Source organism: Mytilus californianus, unplaced genomic scaffold, assembly GCF_021869535.1.
Source record: "Mytilus californianus isolate M0D057914Y unplaced genomic scaffold, xbMytCali1.0.p SCAF_13, whole genome shotgun sequence".
In the NCBI taxonomy this organism is placed as follows: Eukaryota; Metazoa; Mollusca; class Bivalvia; order Mytilida; family Mytilidae; genus Mytilus; species Mytilus californianus.
In genome coordinates this window covers 19,343,774-19,364,969 of record NW_026262615.1, presented here as the reverse complement: position 1 = coordinate 19,364,969, position 21,196 = coordinate 19,343,774, and the positions used below count along the sequence as shown (strand labels likewise).

Below are 21,196 nucleotides of genomic sequence, written 5' to 3'. Positions count from 1 at the left end.
ACCAAGACATTTCAAACTTGAAATCAGTCATGACACCTATGATGCATAGCCTTCTTACTATGTAACATATTACAATAAAGAATACTAGTCTGCACTTATTTCTTACCAAAAAAAAATGAAAGATTACACCCCTACCCCAGCTGGCAGATTTTTACTTTTTTATCATCTTACCATTTTTACTTAAGGAGTGAACAAAATCCAAATATATGATGTTTCAAATCAACACAGAAGTAAAACATGGTGATTCAGGAGGAATTATTGGATTGCCAACTCTATTTATAGTTAATCTGACTGAAAGAAACAGTTTAAGCACCAAATCATGAAAAATGATATTAAAGTCCATTCCACATTTTACAGCATGCCTTACATTACTTTAAGCATTCTCAGATTATGAAGGCAACACAAGAAGATTCTTTAGATGGCAGTTAACTATTATTCTAAAATCTTTTTGACAATATATGTACTAGAATATATCTCTAAGTTGACTGTTTGTCTATTTCTCATATATGCATTAAGTTAAATTATGTCCCCTTACATAATCATTTTACCTTTATTGTGCTTTTCATTGTCAGAAATTCAAAACAATTAATGACATTTGCATGGAAAATGAATAAACTATTTAATCTTGCTGATAAACAGTCATAATTACATTCTTTGTCAAAAAAAATGTCTTGTCAGTGTAAAGAAACCCCTATTGCTATCTCTATTTCAGCCAAATATGAGGGCTAAATGAATAAGTAAGGACCCCTTAACCACTTGCTGGTTCCAAAAAAGCTCATACTGGTGTCATGTTACCACAGAACTACAAATTAAACCTAAACAAAACTAGTACAGCTGTACTTGTGTGGAAAAAAATAAGAAATTATGCAATTTATTTATTTCGGTGAAAATAATAGGATGTACAGACAAATAAAATATGTCGCGTCTCAAATTCCATTGGTTGCACATGTGTCAGACACTGCGAAAAGTTAAAGCAAACATTTATAATTAAAAATGTATTGCAAGTTACATAAAAATAATGAAGTTCTACTTTCTAGGTAAATTTTTACTTTATTACCCACAGATGAGGCAAAATTTGCTGAATCAGCAATTTTCACTCCCAGGGGTGGAATTTAAGGGCTGTTTTTATCATAGTTGTCCTTAATCAACTTTTTATTGATAAACTTACAAATTGCATAGGAAAAAAAAAATACTTCATTGATTTAGTGTAAACATGTATATCCCCCTTAAGGTGGCACGGTAGTATTTCCTGGCCCATAAGGGATAATGATAGCCTTTTTAGAATTTTCACCATTTTTTAACACTGCTAAAAATTCTACAGTCACTGTTAACTGAAGTACTTTCATTTTACTATTCAGAAATGAATTTCAATATGTATCATGACCGTTTACTTTTTTTGCTATCTTTAAGAACCTAAGGCCACTAGTGCTTTTAGGTCTTTTATCGTACAGTGAATACAAAATTTAAAAAAATTCTCAAAAATTCATTTTCATCTGTATGTAAAATTATTTCATATTTTTCTACACCTGATTCATCCCTCAGTTTGGGAAAGTATGTTCAGTTGATACTGTATTTTTTGTCCAATCATAATGTTCAGATACATTGACTTAAGTAGGGTACACAAAAGAGCAACCTAAATTCTGGTGTGCAAATACTACCGTGCTACCTTAAGTAACCAGACGTTTCATCAAGCATTTAATTTAAAACTTTCAATGTGGAACAATTGATCTCATTAGAGAATATGCTTACTAAAACACATTTCATCATGATGGTGTATTCATATAAAACGTCGTTAAACTATTGCAAGTAAGTCATTGTAAGTATTGTATATATATAGGTAAAATATGCTTCCATGTGGAATATAAGACTTTTATAACCTGTTTAATTTTATTTTTTTATTAAAGTTATGAGAAAAACAAGTGATATTTTTAGTTATTAATTGAAATAGATCATAACCACAATTTCTTTTCTAAGAATTATTCCAAGCGTCATATCACATATGACATATGCGTTTCCAAAGCACAAATAATACGATGTAATAAATAATTAAAAGTAAAATAAACCTATGAAGTAACGATCTTATACATTGATTAACCAGATTGTTTTAATCGTATCAACAATTATTACATTCGTTTTATTTTTTTTCAGTAATTCATGTTTAGCTTTTGTATAGGAGTTTGAAGATGTGCCTGATGCGGGATGAAAAAAACATAGCTTTTCATGGTCTGAAATATGCGAAGTATGAAGTAAGAGTTTAATTCATAATTTATAGCATTTATTATGATCTCTTTGTTTATAATGAAATTGATGCAGAGCAAAATTTCAAGTATGCAAAGTAATAATTATCAATCTGTATGTCTTCGCATTTATTGCAATATTTTTTGTCTATAATGCATTTCTGCAGAGCTAAAGCATTGAGTTTGCAGTTGCTTAAAAAAATAACTGTGAACAATAAATTTTTTTCTTACGTAAAAGAGAGTGGGAAGATACCAAAGGGATATTCAAACTATGACAAACTGTCAACGCCATGACCAGAAAACGATCAAAAGACAAAAACCAGTTTACAAAACACAACATAAAAATGTCAATTTAGCATATTTCGCGGCATTATGTTGCTATAGATTACCTAAGCTGGATGAGGCAAAACCTTTCGGAATTTTGAGTTCATGATGCTCTTCAATCTACTTTATTTTGCCTTTTTAACTTTTTGATTCACAAAACGCTCATCTCGCGTACATAATTTTAATCCTGGAATCTATGATGAGTTTATTGCTAATTTACCGATGTGTTTCACATTAAAATGGAATATTTATTCCAGCTATTTGTATCCTCAAACGACTTTATGTAAACAGCTAAATGTTTTAAATTTCATTTTAGGTCTTCGCTCAAAATCAGGGATAAACTATTAATATTCGTCTACATTTCGTCATCTATCATTTCGGAAAGGCTGAATATAAGTGGTGGATCTTTTCAGAATGACAAATTTTTGGACATCAATCCAATGCTTGTTTTTGGTAACATTGGACCAAAGCAATGTATAAAAGACTGTATGCTTCACTACGGGTGTAATGCTGTTAACTATGATAACAAACGTCTGAACTGTGAACTGTTAGCCTTTACAAGTCCAAACTATACCTTATTAGATTGGAAGGGACACTATTTCACAGAAATAAACGAGTTGGTACAGGTAAATTAAATGAAATCAGTTATACATAATGCCTATCTTAGGGAGGGGGGGGGGGTGTTGTCGTATAAAACACCCTTTTTGCCAGGTTTTATTGTCGTATAACACCAAAAGAGGTGTTAAACGACAAGAAAAACCTTAAAATAGGCATTATCTGACTTTTATACCGTCAAAATATTTAAATTTTTGCAGTGATTTGCGTCTCATTTTACCGATAACATTAAAGTGGCATATTTTTGTCATGTGCTCATGTATAACAGCTACATTATAAATAAAAATTCACTAAACTAGATAATCTATGTCAAAACTTTACTGTAATTGCATGACGCAAGAAATAAAACAACTTTGAGCAATTAGATTATCTCGATTGAAGAAAATTGCAAGGTAAACATATTATTTGTTGCACACTTGTAATCAAAAGTAATGACACTTATTAACACTAGATCGAATGATCAACAGATTAACAATCATCAAAGGTGTTAATTGGGCCATAAACATGTCGCTTAAAGAAAACGGTTACATAAAAAATGCAACAAATGTACTCTGAATTGTAGAATTAATTCTAATGAAATAAATAAGCAAGCCCAATATGAAATTATTATGTTTTTTCGTTTGAGAATTATGAGGAGATAGGTTTTAAGTCATACAGTTTAGGTTTGTAAAAATTAAATATGCAGTAAAATCCTGTCTGAAGTTGTATGTATAGTTAATAGGTCGTTTGCTGACATTCGACGTACTTTCTAGTTTCCTAGTATATGCCCGTATCCATATAGCCAAACCTACATGGGGATCTTTCCATGTCTTGATTTGGACAACAGTTGTTATATTTCGTTGGACACTAAAATTCGTGGATAAAACCATCCACAAAACCACAAAAATTGGTACCCCACGAATAAAAGTACTTTCACAATAAGTAAAAAGTAAAATCACAAAAATACCGAACTCCGAGGAAAATTTATTATATTAACTTTATGAAAGGGGAGTTTTGTTTTTCTCTCTGATTTTATGACATGTTTACCGCGAAAAAGCATTATTTGTTCAACAATTAAAAAAGAACTTATTCAGAATAATTGTTTTCTCTTTTTTATTTGGCAATACAATTGTTCTTTAAAAATTAAGAATCCGGAAAGAATATTATATAATTTTATCTCATATATTTGTGCGTTAAAGACGTGTTCTGGTACTAGCATTTTCATCTAATAAATGGAGTAAAGGATTGTTTCTATCCAAAACCTTTTAGGAATATTAGATGGAAAATTGTATAGAAAACCCCAAATTGGCAACAAAACACGATTACTGTCAAATGATGTTGAACAAACAGTAACAAGTCATTATTTTATGCCTCGAAGTACTTTTCAATGAAACTTGGTATCGCCTGGGTTTTTTCTTCAAAATAATGACCTATCGTTCTGAAAGGTAATAACTCCACATTATATGTGTTTAATTTTGAATAAGGGAATGTAGCTCCCTCATGCCTAGTTCTGATTCATTGTCCAGGTTTGGCTTAATTTTTGTTTTTTTGTTGTTAGGGGGGGTATTTTTTGTTTTATCAGCTTTTCGTCGTTTATATTATGTTTAAGATTTTCACATGTATTGGCCTAGAACATTATTGTTTAAGATCATTAATTGTCGAAATGAGCATCTGGTGCAGTAAAATTGGAACCTTTAATGTTTTTTATCACCATTCGGTCGATATATATGCTGGTAGATTCTCAGTCATTTAGGGTATCACCATCCTTGCAGCCAGATTCATTATACAGTATCATTGTATACCTAAACGAATGCACAGTACTAAATAATACCGTATGAAAATAACAATATGAATCGTGAGGATTATGTGCAAGATAAATAATACTTTCATACTATTATATACTAGTATATTACATATTGCAAGTATTACTCTAAAGCCATGATAAACCTAGTAAGTATTTATATTTATCTACTAGTGTTTTTGACATTTTTAAACTAGGAAATGAAAATAACAATTGTTATAATAATACATTTCTTTACTCCAAAGCGCTTTTCTAGCGAAAACCATGGATGTACATTGTACAGTTACGTAAAAACGATAGAGCTATATATGATCACACGTAATGAATGTATGACATACTTTTGTGGTTAACTATAGGTCACCATAAGGCCTTCACACAATGAGTACATTGAGTAAATCCAATACCGTACAGTCATCTTTTAAAGGCCCCGAATATATTTCAGTTCATGAATTATGCCTTGCTATAGGACCATTGAAATAGAAAGTCTTACCACTGTTCCATGCCTTCAACAGTTGTTCAGCTTTCTCTTGGAAGGGTAAGGAATCAGCTTGGGGCACATTCTCCGTATATGAGAAATTGCCAGGAGTATTTGTGCAGATAATTGAAAATGAAGTGAAAAAATAAAAGCAATAGAAGTTATAGAACGGCATGTTGTGCATGCTTCTGTATGATCGGTCTAGTACAGTTAACACGATGAATGAATTAAGAAAACATTTATTTACAAAGAAGACAAACAAAATTGACAATATTACTCCGACAAGAGATGCTCTACTACAACATACGAAATGTTAGCTTACCGAGGTAGTGTTATTTGGGAATTTTTTAGTCGCAAATCTTGGTATGTCACCACAAGATTTATTCGGTTGGCAGAAACTTAATTATTCTGGTCAGGGCTTGCAGTAACTGCAATGTCATGTCAAAAGTTCATCCACTGTGTCTGTAAGAAAGGATGTCGAGGGGCATGTAAATGCTTCAAAGCAGCATTGAAATGCACATCATTATGTAAATGCTCATTAGACTGTGAGAGAGAAACTAATTGAGACTGTGCTTAATTTTGATTATCCTGCATTTGGATATTATTTTTATTATCAATAACTTGAATATATACTATAAAGTTGTTATGCCAAATACTAGTAGTTACTTTTGAGGCATCGTTTTTATTTTCGCTCCCATTTTTAAAAAAGAAATACTTGTCTTGTATCTTTGTAGGGTTTCATACATATTTTTCATTGGTAGTAAATTGAAAGATTTTCTGAAGTCATGTTAACATTAACTATAACTGTAAATTTAGACCTTGTCAGAGACGCCATATTGAATTGAATCGGCCATTTTTATTTCATAGTTTATTCCACCTTTTCAAAAGAATAATATGTTGGTTTGCATTTGTATCCAAATAAATATTTTATTAAAACATAATGTTTGTTCCATTCTATAACCATTATAACAAAAATCCGTCAAATTCTGACATTTTTGACGGCGCCATCTTGAATGGCCGCCATTTTGAAAATACTATATATGGCCCCTGGTATAATTAATCAATTGTAGGCCTGTGTTTACATCACATGATGAGTTTCACAAATTCGTTAACTCGTACCACATTGATGGTGTATATATAGATATCAATACGGTCAAACTCTGACATTTTGACGGTGCCATTTTGAATTTGGACGCCATTTTGATTAATTATGCATTCATAAAGTTGTGAAAAATAATTATTGGCATATCTGAAATGCATTTTCTTAAATTTGTGATATATACCATGTATACTGAACTCTTGCATATTGATAGACTTCATTAAGTTTATGATGTTGTATTCCCAGTACCTTATGTCGGCCATTTAATTTGGCGGCCATATTGGATTTTTTTTTCGTGGCTCCATATCTAAATTTTGTTTATACCCCTTAATCTTTCACTATGCCAAGTTTCATGCTTTTACCAAAAAGTGATCAATTATTCTTATATCCGCTGGACTAATCTGCCACCTCTTCGATAATGAAACAGTTTGTTTCCGCTGTCTGAAATGAATGAATGGACTAATGTATGTTGATCGTCCAGTGAAAACTCTATACCACATACATTCAGGAGGAGAATTTCTTTTCATTGCACAAATATGACCGCTGCGTTCTTTGTGACATATATTATCAAAACTGATGTAACATGTATAGATTTACATCTATAAGCTTTTTGCTATTTCTTTAAGAGGTCATTCCTGTTTTTGTACAACTAAAACGTTTGATTTACTGAAGGAGATGTGGCATGATTGCCAATGATCCACCAACGAGAGTAAAATTGAAGTGGTATTAAGCAATTATAGGCCGATGGACAGCCCTGACCAATGAGAAAACCCCAAATCTGTTTTGGAGCGTATATGATTGAGCATATCTGTCGAAATTCAATACAAAAATGCGCGTCGTATGAATCAAATTGGTTTTTATTTATTATTCTATATTTCGTGTTGTTCAGTCTCTAGTTTTCTGTGTTGTGCTTTGTGTACTGTTGTCTGTGTTTTAGTCTATTTCTGTTTTTGCCATGGCGTTGTCAGTTTATTTTCGACTTATGAGTTTGAATGTTCATTTGGTATCTTTCGCCTCTCTTTTTCCCATGTGTGGTTGGGACTTTTGATTTTACTTGAGGTCGGCTGTTTCAATTGACTTATTACAACGAAGTTTCTCTTTTAAATGGATATTAAACAGATTTGTAGACTAGTTACGTTGGAATATTCAGAATATTGAGCTCTACATATTGTTTATTTTCGTCAAAACTGTCAGACGACTTCTTAAATTATGAATTCTACCATGAATTATACGCAGCAAATGGGGCATTAAGTGTTGCCATTGATCGTCCGTATGTCCTTCCGTTTGTAAGTCTGTATGTCTGTACGTCTGTACGTCCAAAAATTAGTTTCCATTCTCTAACTTTAGTTGGCCTCAACCAAATGTTATGAATTTTATACACATTGCTCATAACAAAATAACACAGATCAAGTTCGATGCTTGCGTCACTTTTACCGTTCTCGAGTTATGTCCCTTTATCACGTTATATACAAGCGGGGGCATCATATGTGTCCCTTGTACACATTTTCCATTAATTTAAATGTTTGTCTATTATCTTGAAAATTATAATAGATAAAGATGATCATCAAGTCAAGATCTACAAATAAGTCAACATGGCCGACATTTTCATTCGACTCCTTATTAGAGTTATTATCCTATAATGACGATTTTTACCATTGTTTTTACGTTTTTGCCTTATATCTTAAAAACTGTTTTAGATATTTGGAAACTTTAAAAATAAAAATGATCAGCAAGACAAGATCTAAAAATAAGTGGACATGACAGAAATTGTTAGTCGACTACTTATTGAAGTTATTGCCCTTTAATGAGGATTTTTCCCATTTTTGCACATTATCTTGAAAACTGTAATAGATAGATAGAAACTTTACATAGCACAAATGATCAGCAAGACAAGATCCACAAATAAGCCATATGACTGAAATCATCAATCGACTCGTTATTGGAGTTATTGCCGTTTATGATGATTTTTGACATATTTTTTTTTGCATGTTTTGCCTATTATCTTGAAAACTATAATAGATGAAGATAACTTTAAATGGAAAAATTATTAACAGCATATGATCTACAAATATGTCAACATGACTGAAATTGTCAGTTAACTCTTAATAGAGTTATTCTCCTTTAATGATGATTTTTACTAAAAAGTGGTCATTGTTGAAGATGCAGATGAGCAACAAAGGCTCTTTAAAGCCTCTAGTTATAGTTTGGTATCTCAATATCTGCAATGAATATATAAATAAATAAAATTATGAACTAAATAATAATAATAATAATTTTAATAATAATAATAACAATAATAATAATAATAATATATATAATAATAATAATAATAATACTATTGATAATAATAATAAAAATATTGATATATGCAAAAAAGAAGATGGTGTATTAGATTAATTATTGCGTGTTTAGTTTTAAGTTAAGGAATACAATACTAACAATTAATGTTGACCAATTACTTGATCCGTCCAAGTATTCTAAGGATTTCACTTTCAGTTAACAAAATTAAAGACTTGTTTGATAAACGAAATTTTAATTACCTGATTTGACTGACAATCTTTTATGAGATGATAATTCGATATGCATGTAACAGACTAATTTTATATTTTCCTTTATAGGATGAGAACTCTTGCTGGCCAAACCCATGCAGAGGCAAAACCAAATGTGAAGCTGATTTCAACAACCAATATATCTGTGTAACTTACAGTAATTTCATGTTGTTTTTTTTTATTTTGATATAACATTAAATTTTTGAGAGGAGTATCACTTTTCCTTTTAAACAATTTGATATTCATATAAAGCTTGGTTAATTGCTACTGTTCCTGGATTTAAGAATCAAACAGTTATTGAGCATGTGTTCCCAACTGTTTAATAAGTGTTCAATAACATTAACGGTACCAATGTTACTGAAAATGTACTGTAAAGTGTGCTCATTAATTGTACTTGCAAATACTATGCTCGTTAAAGAACCCATCCACCAACTCCTTACATATCCAAAAATGACAGTACGTCATGATTCGTTAGAAAACAAGTAAAAAAAGTCTAGAGAAAAATATGACGCGAGTATGGAGAAAGTTGTACTTTTGTAAAGGCATCATAAAAACAGTTATAGTCCTTTAAATTTTCTTCACACCCATTACATTGCAAAAGCAATTGATCTCCAATACTACATTGGGACATATAATATTATATTAATCACACCACTTTAAATCACTGTATCTAAACTACCCCGGCAAAAAATGTTTGGACTCGATAGTATCTAATGTCCGGTACGGTGACGGACAATCAACAGACAGAGAAAAGGTAGAATTTCTGTTTATTTATTTGTTTTTTAATGACATTGAGAAATAAACATACACATATAACTATTTTCGATTGAATGATGAAATATTTTCTACAACCGTTCTAGATTAATGGAGAAATAAGTAAAAAGGCACATGAAAATGGTGAATTGAGTGAACTTTGCTACGAATTTGTTTAATTTCTTTTTAAATTGAGCACATTGTACGGAAAGAAAAGTACGGAAAGAAAAATATTAACACAGAGATTGCATGGCTAGTCACTATGAGCACCTCAATATTTGCATTTCTGTGCATGGAACGAAAGAAATGGGTCATGTCAAAATGGAAGGACCCTGTTTCGTCAATGTTGTTTATTACCTAAGAACCCGGTTTTGTCTCAGTATAGGACCCGGTTTTGTTTTGTTTTGAAACCACAAATTTATGAAAAGCTACGTTAACACGGATCTGAACATTGCCCATCGGAAGAAATTAAATATGTGAGTCAAAATTATGTTATAAAGATGTTATTGCAATACAAACATGTCGTGTTAAAATATATTTCAAACGGGAACTTTTCGAAATAGGGAGTAGACATTTTTGGATGCTATACGTATACCTTATTGAACTTATCTTCGAACTAAGTTTAAATGGAAATAAATACTTTATAGCATGTACTTACATTAATTCCTTATGATATAAAAAAGAAGATGTGGTGTGATTGTCAATGAGACAACTCTTCACAAGAGACCAAATGACACAGAAATTAACAACTATAGGTCACCGTACGGCCTTCAACAATGAGCAAAGCCTATACCGCATAGTCAGCTATAAAAGGCCTCGAAATGACAAATGTAAAACAATTCAAACGAGGAAACTAACGGTCTAATTTATGTACAAAAAAATGAACGAAAACTAAATATGTAACACAGCAACAAACGGCAACCACTGAATTACAGGCTCCTGACTTGGGACAGGTACATATATGGCTAAACATGTTAGCGGGATCCCAACACTCCCATAACCTGGGAAATTGGTGTATCAGTACAACATAAGAACGAACTATAAAAATCAGTTGAAAAAGGCTTAACTCATCAGATGGGTACAAATAGAAATACATCTCACAAATGTTTGTTTGTTTTCTATGCTACTGTAATGATGTAAAAAGTAAGAAGACGTGGAATGATTGTGTTACCATATCAATTTATCAAAATAGTAAGGATAGTATGCTATACTATACGCTATGTTTACAATATATTTACTCATTCGATCATCCATTGACGGACAGTGAGAGAAGAAGTTCCGTTTTGAAGGCCGTTCTTTGACCTATAATGGTTTACTTTTACAAATTGTGACTTGGATGGAGAGTTGTCTCATTGGCACTCATACCACATCTTCTCATATCTATAAGAACATTTTGGATATCTCAAATCAAAAGATTGCCTTTCGAACGTGTATTTTATGTCCTCTTCGAAATACACAAGTTCTAAACTTCCCTATTAAAATCGAAATAATTCTATCATGCCATGTTCTACGCTCATTTTAACATGGGTAGGCATTATATTTGTCAATATTTTATACCTTGTTAACGCTTGGTTTAAAAATTTTAACAAATATAATGCCTACCTATGTTAAAATGAGCATTGAGCATGGCATGAAAGAATTATTTCTTTTTATAAATAAAAGTTGGTTTGCAACATTATAACGTCCAATATCTTCGTCTTCGTCTTCGTAGAACAACCTAAGTGGCAATTTAGCCCGTGAAAAATTACAATGAGGCAGCTTTTTATCAGAGACGAAATGACGTAAAAGTTAACAAATATAGAACACCGTATGGCATCCAACAATGAGAAACGCCCATACGGCATAGCAAGCTAAATAAGGCCCCGAAATGAAAACTGTAAAAAAAAAACTAATGTGAACACTAACGACCTGATTTATGTACAAAATAAAAAAAAACGAAAAACAAATACATGTATGATATACAGCAACAAAAGACAACCACCGATTTACAGGCTCCTAGATTCGGTACTGGCACATACAGAATGGCGGGGTTTAACGTGTAAGCGCCACCTCCACCCCTCTCCCCCCAAAAAAAACAAGAAAAAAAACTGGTATAACAGCACAACATATGAACAAACTATAAAATTCAGTGAGTTGAAAAAGGCTTAACTCATTTGATTAGAGAGCCCCTATAGTAAATATGCGATTGGCGACTGTCTCTGTTTTTTCGTCTTTTATTAAATTTTATGATGGTTTACGACATAGTTACATTATATCAGTGGCGGATCCAGGGGTTAGATGGAGTACGACGACCCCCCCCCCTCCCCCCTTTTGGTGGCTAGAAATAATTATTTTATCATGTTTTGTATGATTTATATATAATTTTTTATTTAGCATAAAATCGTAAAAAAAAGTTCCCCTTGCTACGCTCGGCGGTGTAAAATCCGTTTATGAATATGCCCCTTTCAAAAATCATGGCCTTGGTCCGCAGTTGCATATTGACAATTTTAAACTTGACCAATGTGCTTGAATTGTAGAACACTTGTCAATGTACGATAATCATTATACAATGAAGAGATAAACCTATATATAATAGTTGTATTATATAGGGCGGTTGTTAACAACTTGATACTAGTGCATTAAAGAATTTGTTAATGTTAAAAAAAAGAGAAGAAAAAAAGAGATAAAATATTATTATACTTAGTATTATTGTAACAAGTAGGGGTAAACAAATTTTTAACACACTATTATTGTGATCCTTTTCGCCGTATGGAAATTCCTTTTCTTGGGCGATTCTGCATGCATATACATTTGTCTTATTCTCTTGCTTTATAATGAACGTTTAGTTTGAAAATTTTTATTTTCTAACGACCATACTGTCTCCCTCTTTAAGTACAGCGGAACATTAAGATAACTATCTTGTTGTCCCAGAAAATCACATATCAAATGTGCGTCCTTAAATTTTCAAGGCCGTACACTTTTAAAGTTTGAACACTCAAATTTACATAGTTGATATAAAAAAATCTAATTGCGTAACAAAACCTTCATTTCTTTTTAATTTTTCCTTTTTTTTTTATACCAAACAAAATTGAAATTTGCTTTGTTCTAATATAGCAGGAATTCAAGTGTTTACGGATTCAAAAAGGTTATTCAACGATCCCTCAAACTCCTGTTGAACGCCATATTTTATTTTTCGTCATGCGATTATGCATTATTTTCTATGACAAAACCGGGTCTGCTTTGTGAAATTTAAGGACAAAACCGGGTCGTACACATTGACAAAACCGGGTGCTTCAATTTTGACATGACCCACTTCTTTCATTCCATGCACAGACATGCAAATATTGAGGCGATCATAGTGAAAAGTCTTGAAATCTCCGTGTTAATATCTTTCTTTCCGTACTTTTCTTTCCGTACAATGTGCTCAATTTAAAGAGAAATTAAACAAATTCGAAGCAGGGTTCACTCAATTCACTATTTTGATGTGCCTTTTTACGTATTTCTCCATAAATCTAGAACGGTTGTAGAAAATATTACATCACACTATCGAAAATAGTTATATGTGTATGTATATTCTTTAATATCATTAAAACAACATATAAATAAACAGAATTTCTACATTTTTCTGTCTGTTGATTGTCCGTCACCGTACCGGACATTAGATACTATTGAGTCCAAACATTTTTCGCCGGGGTAGTTTAGATACAGTGTAAATGTTATGTGGTCATACATAAGCGTTATTGCATTGAGTTCTGGAGGTTGCTCATTATTATTGAATTTGTCAGTAAGAGTAACGACTTATTGGTTCTAAGTCATGTTAAGTAAGATTTTTACAATACTAGCTCACAATTTGAGGTTTGCAGGGAAAATGGCCCGCTTAGACAAGCACATTTTTGTTACAAGGGTGGGGGTCTTTAAAATGAGTAAAGTCTTTCGTTTAACGCCGCATCATTTGACACCGTGGCATTTTGCTATCACGGCGAGCAAAATTCAACGACATGAAAATAATAGTTTTAATGTGAAAGCATTGAGGGGTTAGGTCGCTTAATGGTATTAGTGTCCTGATTAATATTTTCCCCTTCTATTGTTAATTTGTAGATTACAGTTACATCAATCCTACTGAAGGCTTAGTAATTTCTTCTACTTTGTATCCAGGATATTACCCACACAACAATCGGAGAGCTTGGAGTTTTGAGACTCAATATGGAGGAAGAATTGTCATACATTTCTACGCTTTTAGTACTCAAAGCTGTCATGATGTTTTGAAGGTATATGCTTTAAATAATATTAGACGTATCTTTGGTTTAGAACAAAGGCGATAGAACATATTTGTAAGTTCGCCTTGTTTGATAGGCATATTTAAGAAGTTGAAGATAATTATTAAAATCATGTCCAACTACCTCCGAATAAATCACGGCTTTTGTTTGGTTGAGGCGAATTAATTTAAAACTACTTATACTATACTAAATTTAACGGATATATCACATACTGTTAGATCTACTTCATCTTCTACTTACATCTAGACATTGACGTTGCAGAATTTAACTTTACCACAAAAGAATTAACTAAAGTTTAGTGATTTTATCGGCATAGTTACCAAACTTTAAATTATTCAGTGAGAGATAGCATAAATATGTTCTATCGCCTTTGTTCTAAACCAAAGATACGTCTAATGTAGCTCCTTCTCCCCCTTACCATATGCGACCTACTAAATTAAACCGGGTTAGTACTTACATGATCAACACGACGGGTGCCACATGTAGAACAGGATCTGCTTACCCTTCCGGAGTACCTGAGATTACCCCCAGTTTTTCATGGGTTTCTTGTTTCTCAGTCTTTAGTCTTCTATGTTGTGTTTTGTTTCCTGTTGTTTGTCTTTTGTCCATTTTTTTGGCATGGCGTTGTCAGTTTATATTCGTCTTATGAATTTGAATGTCATTTTGGTATATTTCGCCTCTCGGTTGAAGAGCATTGATAACCCAACATTCCGAAACTATAATTGATAGAATTGAAAATGGAAACGGGGAATGTGTCAAAGAGACAACAAACCGACCAAAGAGCATGAAAAAGCTCAAGGACAGCAAAGGGTTTTCAACACTGCGAGAAAATCCCGCACCCGAGGAGGCCTTTAGTTGGTCCCTTAGTATAGTTTCTTTTTATTCTTCTAGGGAAACCTCTACATGAAGTCGGCCTCAAACGAATAAAGCACCAACCCGACAAAAAGGGGACGACAGATGTCTCCAATAGAAATGGGTCTATCTGTTGAAAAACATGTCAACCAAACGTAACAATTATGTTGGCAATAAAATATGACGCATTTTAATTATTTTATTGTTAGATATTAATAGATATTAAATAATGTATGGTTCGTCTAATCCTAAAACAAGAAATATGTATCGACAAGTACATTTACCATTTTTACATTAAATAAAGTTCAATCTGTCAACAAGTTTGGAATAGATATAAATATTAGAAGATGAATTAAGATTGCCAATGAGACAACTCCTTCAGAGATCAAATGACGAAGAATTTAGCAACTATAGGTCACCGTTCGGCCTTAAACGATGAGCAAAACCTATCCGCATAGAAAGCTATAAAAGGCTCCGAAATGAAAAATGTAAAACAATTCAAACGAGAATACTGACGGCTGATTTATGTACAAAACAATAAACGAAGACAAATATGATATATACAGCACCAAACGACAACCACTGAATCAAAGCCTTCTGCCTAGGTACAGGCACACACAGAGGTGGTGGTCCGAGTTAAACGCGTTTGCCAACCCTCCCCTTACCTGGGCTAGTGGTGTAACGTCACAAGATAAAAACAAACTATAAAAATCGGTTATGAATACTTGTGCAAAGGTTGAAGAAGTCAATTTATGAAACCATTTCATGAGGTGAGGGATATTGTATATTCTAATATACGTTTTTCAAATATTTGAGTTTCTACTTCTGATTCACACTGTCCTAAGACATGTTAGAATAGGCAGGTTTGCAGTTAAATCTGAAGTCCGCGTTTGATTGCTAAAAGAATAGATGTGAGTAATTTGAAAAAAAGGTCTCGTGGCGTATTTGACAAATCAAGCTTGATAAATCATTATGTGAAGGACAGTCATGTAAATGGGGTATTAAGAAGTTAATGAAGATTGAGTTCTTAACCTTAAGTTGAAATTCCCAAGAATAGTATAAAAAAACTATGAGTGTCAACACTTTTCACTTTTGTAAGTGCCGTTGGGACTTAAGTAGGTTACCAACTGAATTATCAATACCCACTGCTGTAATCAACCAGTTTTGTTATCGTAAAAATCAATTTTCATTTCTATCACTCTGTCCCTATGAACGATCTTGCGAAGTTCCGGTCAATACCCAAATGCTGTTATGAAACACTTTTTTTATTGTAAGAGTCAATTCTTAGTTCCATTACTATATTCATATAAGCGATCGTACGACGTTGCGATCCTTTCATTGAATTTGGGATTAATTAATTCAAATCACACAGAGAGAGAGAGAGAGAGAGAGAGAGAGAGAGAGAGAGAGAGAGAGAGAGAGTAATATAATACACGAGAGATAAAGGATAGCAGATCAGGTTCAAATCAATCAAAAACGCATAGTATTTAAGTTGTTGTGGATCTTAATGCCCGGTCATGTTTACTCTTTCAATCAATATATTTCTTGTTTTGTAGATATATACCAGTTCGGACAAATCCAGTCCTATTAGATTATGTGGTACATATATTCCTGGTGATATCTTGTCAGATGATAATGCCTTACATATAGAATTTAGTAGTGACCATTCAGTTAGATATTATGGATTTTCAATTAACTTGTATACAATTAAAGCGTAGAAAGATAAAACATTTGACGTTTCATCACCGATGGTATCACCATCTTTGTAGTCAACATTTCTGTGTTAACATCAAATATCAACAACTCAGTCATTTTCTGTTAACTGACTTGATAAAACATGAGAATTGTTCGAACATGTCGAAACACTAGGGTATTTATTTCTACCCAAAGGCATAGTTGGCTGTAGCCAGATTTGTTACAGTATTTGGGAAATTTTGGATTTCAATGCATTTCAAATGAAATTACAGTTTATAAATTTCGTGATTATTGCATTGAGTTCTGGAGGTTGCTCATTATTATTGAATTTGTCAGTAAGAGTAACGACTTATTGGTTCTAAGTCATGTTAAGTAAGATTTTTACAATACTAGCTCACAATTTGAGGTTTGCAGGGAAAATGGCCCGCTTAGACAAGCACATTTTTGTTACAAGGGTGGGGGTCTTTAAAATGAGTAAAGTCTTTCGTTTAACGCCGCATCATTTGACACCGTGGCATTTTGCTATCACGGCGAGCAAAATTCAACGACATGAAAATAATAGTTTTAATGTGAAAGCATTGAGGGGTTAGGTCGCTTAATGGTATTAGTGTCCTGATTAATATTTTCCCCTTCTATAGTTAATTTGTAGATTACAGTTACATCAATCCTACTGAAGGCTTAGTAATTTCTTCTACTTTGTATCCAGGATATTACCCACACAACAATCGGAGAGCTTGGAGTTTTGAGACTCAATATGGAAGAAGAATTGTCATACATTTCTACGCTTTTAGTACTCAAAGCTGTCATGATGTTTTGAAGGTATATGCTTTAAATAATATTAGACGTATCTTTGGTTTAGAACAAAGGCGATAGAACATATTTGTAAGTTCGCCTTGTTTGATAGGCATATTTAAGAAGTTGAAGATAATTATTAAAATCATGTCCAACTACCTCCGAATAAATCACGGCTTTTGTTTGGTTGAGGCGAATTAATTTAAAACTACTTATACTATACTAAATTTAACGGATATATCACATACTGTTAGATCTACTTCATCTTCTACTTACATCTAGACATTGACGTTGCAGAATTTAACTTTACCACAAAAGAATTAACTAAAGTTTAGTGATTTTATCGGCATAGTTACCAAACTTTAAATTATTCAGTGAGAGATAGCATAAATATGTTCTATCGCCTTTGTTCTAAACCAAAGATACGTCTAATGTAGCTCCTTCTCCCCCTTACCATATGCGACCTACTAAATTAAACCGGGTTAGTACTTACATGATCAACACGACGGGTGCCACATGTAGAACAGGATCTGCTTACCCTTCCGGAGTACCTGAGATTACCCCCAGTTTTTCATGGGTTTCTTGTTTCTCAGTCTTTAGTCTTCTATGTTGTGTTTTGTTTCCTGTTGTTTGTCTTTTGTCCATTTTTTTGGCATGGCGTTGTCAGTTTATATTCGTCTTATGAATTTGAATGTCATTTTGGTATATTTCGCCTCTCGGTTGAAGAGCATTGATAACCCAACATTCCGAAACTATAATTGATAGAATTGAAAATGGAAACGGGGAATGTGTCAAAGAGACAACAAACCGACCAAAGAGCATGAAAAAGCTCAAGGACAGCAAAGGGTTTTCAACACTGCGAGAAAATCCCGCACCCGAGGAGGCCTTTAGTTGGTCCCTTAGTATAGTTTCTTTTTATTCTTCTAGGGAAACCTCTACATGAAGTCGGCCTCAAACGAATAAAGCACCAACCCGACAAAAAGGGGACGACAGATGTCTCCAATAGAAATGGGTCTATCTGTTGAAAAACATGTCAACCAAACGTAACAATTATGTTGGCAATAAAATATGACGCATTTTAATTATTTTATTGTTAGATATTAATAGATATTAAATAATGTATGGTTCGTCTAATCCTAAAACAAGAAATATGTATCGACAAGTACATTTACCATTTTTACATTAAATAAAGTTCAATCTGTCAACAAGTTTGGAATAGATATAAATATTAGAAGATGAATTAAGATTGCCAATGAGACAACTCCTTCAGAGATCAAATGACGTAGAATTTAGCAACTATAGGTCACCGTTCGGCCTTAAACGATGAGCAAAACCTATCCGCATAGAAAGCTATAAAAGGCTCCGAAATGAAAAATGTAAAACAATTCAAACGAGAATACTGACGGCTGATTTATGTACAAAACAATAAACGAAGACAAATATGATATATACAGCACCAAACGACAACCACTGAATCAAAGCCTTCTGCCTAGGTACAGGCACACACAGAGGTGGTGGTCCGAGTTAAACGCGTTTGCCAACCCTCCCCTTACCTGGGCTAGTGGTGTAACGTCACAAGATAAAAACAAACTATAAAAATCGGTTATGAATACTTGTGCAAAGGTTGAAGAAGTCAATTTATGAAACCATTTCATGAGGTGAGGGATATTGTATATTCTAATATACGTTTTTCAAATATTTGAGTTTCTACTTCTGATTCACACTGTCCTAAGACATGTTAGAATAGGCAGGTTTGCAGTTAAATCTGAAGTCCGCGTTTGATTGCTAAAAGAATAGATGTGAGTAATTTGAAAAAAAGGTCTCGTGGCGTATTTGACAAATCAAGCTTGATAAATCATTATGTGAAGGACAGTCATGTAAATGGGGTATTAAGAAGTTAATGAAGATTGAGTTCTTAACCTTAAGTTGAAATTCCCAAGAATAGTATAAAAAAACTATGAGTGTCAACACTTTTCACTTTTGTAAGTGCCGTTGGGATTTAAGTAGGTTACCAACTGAATAATCAATACCCACTGCTGTAATCAACCAGTTTTGTTATCGTAAAAATCAATTTTCATTTCTATCACTCTGTCCCTATGAACGATCTTGCGAAGTTCCGGTCAATACCCAAATGCTGTTATGAAACACTTTTTTTATTGTAAGAGTCAATTCTTAGTTCCATTACTATATTCATATAAGCGATCGTACGACGTTGCGATCCTTTCATTGAATTTGGGATTAATTAATTCAAATCACACAGAGAGAGAGAGAGAGAGAGAGAGAGAGAGAGAGAGAGAGAGAGAGTAATATAATACACGAGAGATAAAGGATAGCAGATCAGGTTCAAATCAATCAAAAACGCATAGTATTTAAGTTGTTGTGGATCTTAATGCCCGGTCATGTTTACTCTTTCAATCAATATATTTCTTGTTTTGTAGATATATACCAGTTCGGACAAATCCAGTCCTATTAGATTATGTGGTACATATATTCCTGGTGATATCTTGTCAGATGATAATGCCTTACATATAGAATTTAGTAGTGACCATTCAGTTAGATATTATGGATTTTCAATTAACTTGTATACAATTAAAGCGTAGAAAGATAAAACATTTGACGTTTCATCACCGATGGTATCACCATCTTTGTAGTCAACATTTCTGTGTTAACATCAAATATCAACAACTCAGTCATTTTCTGTTAACTGACTTGATAAAACATGAGAATTGTTCGAACATGTCGAAACACTAGGGTATTTATTTCTACCCAAAGGCATAGTTGGCTGTAGCCAGATTTGTTACAGTATTTGGGAAATTTTGGATTTCAATGCATTTCAAATGAAATTACAGTTTATAAATTTCGTGATTTCGAAGCTCCAAGTTTCTTGATATATGAATGGAATATCCAATTTTGAATACAAACAGTGTAAAATTATATCGAAGGTATCAAAAATCATACAAAAGTTGACGTTGCATCATGCTTAACATTAGAAGCACGTTACCATTTATAAGCATTTGATAAAAATGCATTGCATAGCATTATGCTATTAACGATCAGTTAGACATGCTGTTTCGTTTTAGTGTATTTCACTTCTTTTTACATTATTTATATGGTTAAATTTGGTTTAACAAATTAAAGTATCGGTTAAATGTAGTATTTATTAATTGATAGTTCCGTAAGTATTTCCCGACGATTGGCCAATTAAAATCCAGTCGGGTGACTTTTTGTTATTTTGTTATTTTTATTTTTTTGTGCCCCGATATCCCGGTCGAGCTCTATGACTATAGGAATTATGAATAAAGTCATAACATGTAACCGGGTCACCGGCAGTCTACTGTTTAGAAATTGGAATGAGCAGACGCTAATACTATGCATGGTAAGTTTGTAAGGGACATTGTATTAAACAACATGTAGACCAGCCGCCACCATACACTTTTATATTTAATGTATGTAAATTTATATCCAATCTTCTCAATAAAAAATGCATTCATATTTACTTTGTTCGCCTAATATCCCAGAATGTGTGCATACAACAAAGTCAGACATAACAATCTTTTTTAAAGCAAGTTTAGTTTATGACATTTGTGTTTTTAAAATCATTTGAAAATATGACCAAGATTATTTATTGGTGTCTATAAAGTTTGTTCGTTTAACACTAATAAACTGCATTTGTATTCTCCAGGTAGCGAAATTTTGTGAAAGTTCCACGGCTGGGTTAATCTCAAAGTCTTGAAATTAGTACATGTATGACCTACTCCTCCGCTTACTA

At 32.8% G+C, this 21,196-nt stretch overlaps 1 protein-coding gene across 8 annotated transcripts; it reads left to right on the top strand.

The window, feature by feature from the left end:
• Positions 1 to 2,131: 2,131 nt before the first annotated feature.
• Positions 2,132 to 20,919, top strand: LOC127723330 (bone morphogenetic protein 1-like). Of its 8 annotated transcripts, none has more exons than XM_052229896.1 (5): positions 2,132 to 2,246; positions 2,878 to 3,187; positions 9,149 to 9,236; positions 17,342 to 17,454; positions 19,866 to 20,919. In XM_052229896.1, exons 1-5 carry the CDS (start codon positions 2,233 to 2,235, stop codon positions 20,025 to 20,027), a joined length of 687 nt encoding a protein of 228 aa, XP_052085856.1. In that variant the 5' UTR covers positions 2,132 to 2,232; the 3' UTR covers positions 20,028 to 20,919. The 8 variants fall into 8 exon arrangements, 5 of the variants coding, with proteins under 5 accessions (XP_052085856.1, XP_052085854.1, XP_052085855.1 ...); XM_052229894.1 differs by having other exon boundaries at positions 17,285 to 17,454; XM_052229895.1 differs by lacking the exon at positions 17,342 to 17,454 and adding an exon at positions 13,910 to 14,079.
• Positions 20,920 to 21,196: the final 277 nt, after the last annotated feature.